This window comes from Lycium barbarum, chromosome 8, assembly GCF_019175385.1.
Source record: "Lycium barbarum isolate Lr01 chromosome 8, ASM1917538v2, whole genome shotgun sequence".
In the NCBI taxonomy this organism is placed as follows: Eukaryota; Viridiplantae; Streptophyta; class Magnoliopsida; order Solanales; family Solanaceae; genus Lycium; species Lycium barbarum.
This window is the reverse complement of record NC_083344.1, coordinates 111,748,309-111,752,964: the sequence shown is the minus strand read 5'-3', so window position 1 is coordinate 111,752,964 and position 4,656 is coordinate 111,748,309. Positions and strand designations below refer to the sequence as shown.

The 4,656-nt window shown below is 32.2% G+C and overlaps 1 protein-coding gene across 1 annotated transcript; it reads right to left on the bottom strand.

Annotated features, from left to right (window-relative positions):
• Positions 1 to 1,330: 1,330 nt before the first annotated feature.
• Positions 1,331 to 3,093, bottom strand: LOC132608129 (WRKY DNA-binding transcription factor 70-like). The gene is made up of 3 exons (XM_060322205.1): positions 2,840 to 3,093; positions 2,556 to 2,681; positions 1,331 to 1,868 (listed from the first exon to the last, which is right to left on the bottom strand). Exons 1-3 carry the CDS (start codon positions 3,091 to 3,093, stop codon positions 1,331 to 1,333), a joined length of 918 nt encoding a protein of 305 aa, XP_060178188.1.
• Positions 3,094 to 4,656: the final 1,563 nt, after the last annotated feature.

The following is a 4,656-nucleotide window of genomic DNA, read 5'->3' as shown; positions in this document are numbered from 1 at the left end:
GGCTGGGGTGAATTACTTTTTGGACTGGGTATTAAATGAATGGACTGATTTATGAATTGGTCCGAAAATAGTATGGGTTGATTGGCTACTACATTTAAATAAAGAACCTATTTAAATAACTTGTGTTACAATATTACTTAATATAAAATATGCAATCATTAATGCTCAGATAAAAAAAAATGGCGTTGTAATAGCCGTGCAATAATATTTCGAAAATCCACAGTAAAATAAATACTATTTTTTAATTATGCAAATATAAATGCGATGCGTGTGCGTAAGCTGGCGAAAATGCCGAAATGATAAAAAATTGTGAATAATAATAATAATAATAATAATAATAATAATAATAATAATAATAATAATAATAATAATAATGGCTAGTAACTGTAATGGAATAATGAAACGCCGGTATTGATAAGAGGCTAATAATTATAGTAAAAATACAAATATATATTTTTTAATTTTCCAAAAAATATTAGAAGCGTAAATAGGTATTTCGGAGGAGAGGTGGGACAAAATTGGGTGTCAACAATCAACTCTTAATTTCCATTTTAACTAGTATGCAACTTAAGTGTCTGAATCACTTCCGAACCTCTCGGGAAGTGTCTGAATCACTTCCGAACCTCTCGGGACTCATCCAAACTATCCATCGAAGAGATACATTACCTATATCACACTACAAGAAAAAATATACTTGGCAACAAAAAAAAAATTGTTGTCATAGATTGATTATTGTTGCAAAAAGTACTTTTGGCAACAAAAAAAATATTTTGTTGCATGAACTTTTCCCAACGGCTGTTATTGCAACAACGTGCAACAACTTTTTTTTTTGGTTGACAAAAGTACTTTTTGCAATAATAGTCAATATTATGACAACAAAATTAAATTCTTTGGCAACAAAAAAATCATTTGTCAACAATAAAACTAAGTTGTTGCCAAATATAAAATTTTTGTTGCAATTTCTGTACATTCTTGTAGTGTCAACTTTCAAACCTTGATTTCAAGTCTGTTTACCTTTTTATTTTTTCTCAAAGACTTTAGTTTTTATTTTCTTCGCCGATACTCATTTGATTGCCTCAGAAACTGTGTGACCCATCCCCGCAAGTCATAATCACATTTTAAGCCTACATGAAGGGTCATATAGGGGGGAAAAGGGTCTTAATACTCAAAATTAATGACCGGACGAGTCGTTATATATATACATTTTAAATTTTATGATATGCATATATATACATATCTAGAGTCGAAAGTGATGATTTCAATTGAACTCACAGAAATTGTCTTGGAATCACGCTCTACCTTTACTTTAAAAGATAACTGAGAGAAAAATCTACCATTTAAATTGATAAGGCAAATCTTCAAAGTCAATTGAGCCCACCATCATATCCATCTCCATAGTGTGCTCAGTGCTAGTATAAGAAGAAGAGTAGACTGATCCAGATGAGAGGAAATTCCCATTATCAGACCCTGATGATAATGACGCCTTAACATGGCCGAAGACTTCAGCTGCCGGAGTCGAATAATCATCGGACGGGAGAAAATAGTCGGAGCTTGATGATTGGAATTGGTGTTGATTAGGGTAAACGTAGCTTGGGGAGACCTCTTCTTTGATTTCCTTTTTTGTTGAAGGGAATGTTGGAAAATAAAGATGTTCATAGTTATCATTGGAATCAAAGCTCAATAGGAATGAAGAATCCTCATGATCTGTTTGAGAATCTAAGAGAATTTGGGGAACTGTAGGGTAAGTTGTACATGTGTGTTGACCTTGGTACATGGTCCGAAATCGTGGTGGATTGGCTTGGATTCTTTGCTCTTGTTTAGTTGCTTCGCATCCTTGATCAAACTTATGGGTGCATCTATAATAGCTCCTGCATATTGATGCAAACATCAGTACATAATCAAAATCAATCTCCTAAATCTCAACGTCAATATACATCGATCATTACCCCCTCCCCCAACCCCTCTAATTCTGTTTGGATGGTTGTTACATGCTGTTTCACAATGTATCGTATTACTATATTGTATTGTATCTTTCTATATTGTTTTGATGAATAAAATGTGTGGATAAATTGTATTATTTTCTATTATTATATAATGTCACACATCAACAATTTGAAGGATAAACCTATAAAAAAAGTAGGATACGGAGTAAAACTACTACTAAAAGGTAGGGTAAAAAATAAAATAGGGTTTATTAGATAATAAGTAAAGACCAAATGCAAAAAAAAAAATAAAGTAACAACGCGATCACACCAAATCGGCCGTTACACAAGATGGGACTATTCTTCGTTTCATAACGATGAACATGACTATACGATATAATCAAAACAAACATTATATTTAAACTAACAATACACTACAAGAAAATTGAGATAGAACGGCATTATATAAATGTAGAAAATTGAGATACAACGACATTATATAAATGTTGTATTAAGTTGTTTAAATGTCGCAAAACTGTACAACAATCATCCAAACAAGCTGAAAGTTCCTCCCACTCAACGTAATTAAATGGTTTTCGCAATGAAAAATAGGAGTTATGGAAAGAAAAAAACCTTGGATAAGAAGCATCAAGGATCCGTTTTTGGCCATACTTTCTCCAAACATGGCCATCCTCCACGAAAGTTGAGGTTTCTTTTACGTTTTTCACTGAAATTTTCCTGTTCAAATATTTTGACGATCTTTTGAAGTACCATAAGATATTAGTCATTATCAAACCATTAGATATTAGTCATTATCATCGTCCAATACCATTAGATATTACTCCACAAATTAAAGACTAATGCTAATTCTCACCTGTTCTTGTTGGATCCTCTTCCATCTTTTAGTGATGAAGTACTTCAAAAGGGCCTCCACCGGAACCTGAGAAACTAATTCATTGGATTTTGTAGAGTTTATTATTGAGAGTGTATTGCAAAATGAATCCATGATTTTCCCTAACAAATCCTCAGCTAACTTATTCCTGCCACCATTTTCTAGTGGTTTCTTTAACATCACTTCTCTTAGCTTGTATGCGAATTCTTGGCCGCGATTCAACTCTTTGATTAATGTTTTCATATCAGCCAAAAAGGTTTCTGGCTTTTGGGACTCCATATATTTTGTGTAATATTCACTGTATATAGCAAGAGTAGTGAACTATGAGGGCTTATTTATTGGGGGGGGGGGGGGGGGAAGGTAATTAATTGGACGGTAAATTTAAGAAGTTTAATTAATTAGATCGAAAAAACAAACTCGCTCCACATGCATTAAACACTTTCTGTTGATCAATTACTAGAAATTAATTAAGCATCACATAAATCATTAAACTATTTTTTTTTAACAAAAAAAACTTGTTGCTTAAGTATCACAACAAGTCACCAAACTTATTTTTATAACAAAAAAGTCATTCAACTTTACTTATGTATCATATAAAATGTGTCTTTTGTTTATTTAGATTATATACAGAATCACACATGCTTTCCGGATTATATTTTCTACTTACTTATTAAACACAAGAAAATAAGTAAGAAAAATATTTATTTTCAGGGGGAAAAAAATTCAAAAAAGTATTTGCTATGAGAATTATTTTCTTCATACCAAACACACCCTTTGAATTCACCAACTTTAGAAAGACAGCCTATCTTTTTTAGTCCATACATTTGTAAAAGGAAGTTTGAGATTGATAACTCAACTTTCTTCTTGACTTTTATAATTTTGCATTACTTAAGCATCTTTATCTGTAATATCATATCATAAGGTGTATTATAAACTCTATGATGATCAAGCAATATATAATTCTCTCTAACTCTTATTTTCTTCATGATTTTTATTAAGTAGAGGTTCGTTACTTTAGGATTGATAAGTTATAGCCCCCCCTTGCTTGTACTTATCCCTGTTAAGATTTTTTATTTTATTATTAATAAAAGGCTGCTGGGCACACTATCTAATGGTATAAATTTGAAAGAAAGAAAAAAAATCCTGAAATTAAATTAATTTTTTTTTTCGTAAACACAAGGACTTGGTAATTATGAATTTTCAGTATGACATGTCGTGCACGAGCAGCGTTAACAAAATGTTACACAGCTGATGACGTTTGTGGTATGTTGTCAACCTAATATGTCATCCATGTTCTACCTGGCAAGAATTAAATGTCAACTTCTGTTTAACAATAATTAATTGTTGTTTAGTGATAATTAGTGCAAGCTGTGTAGTTCCATTTCTTAATTTAAGGCGTTGGGGAATACAGAAAGTCAGAGCCATTATGACAAATATGACAAAAATGACCTTCCTTGTGTCACATTTGGTTAGCATTTTGGAACCAAATGAGACAAAGCGTAGTTGGCTACATGTGTACAGAGGATAGGAACAAAGAAATATTCAAAAACAATGTGGATACAGAGAGGATAGGCAGTTTAATAGCAATCTTCTTAAACAGAATCATAAACAATTCAAAATCCTTAAAGAAACATTATTATCACTTCAAGACGTGATTAGATAGCTAGATTAGTTGTGCGCTAAGTTTTCTATTGATATCTGTGAAATAATAATACTGCACACCCCCTATGGCTGCCATGACCTCATATATATATATAGGAATAATATTTACATATTACATAAATACCCCTAGGTATCCTCTATTACACCCCCTCAAACTGTGCGAGGGAAACCACGCGCAAG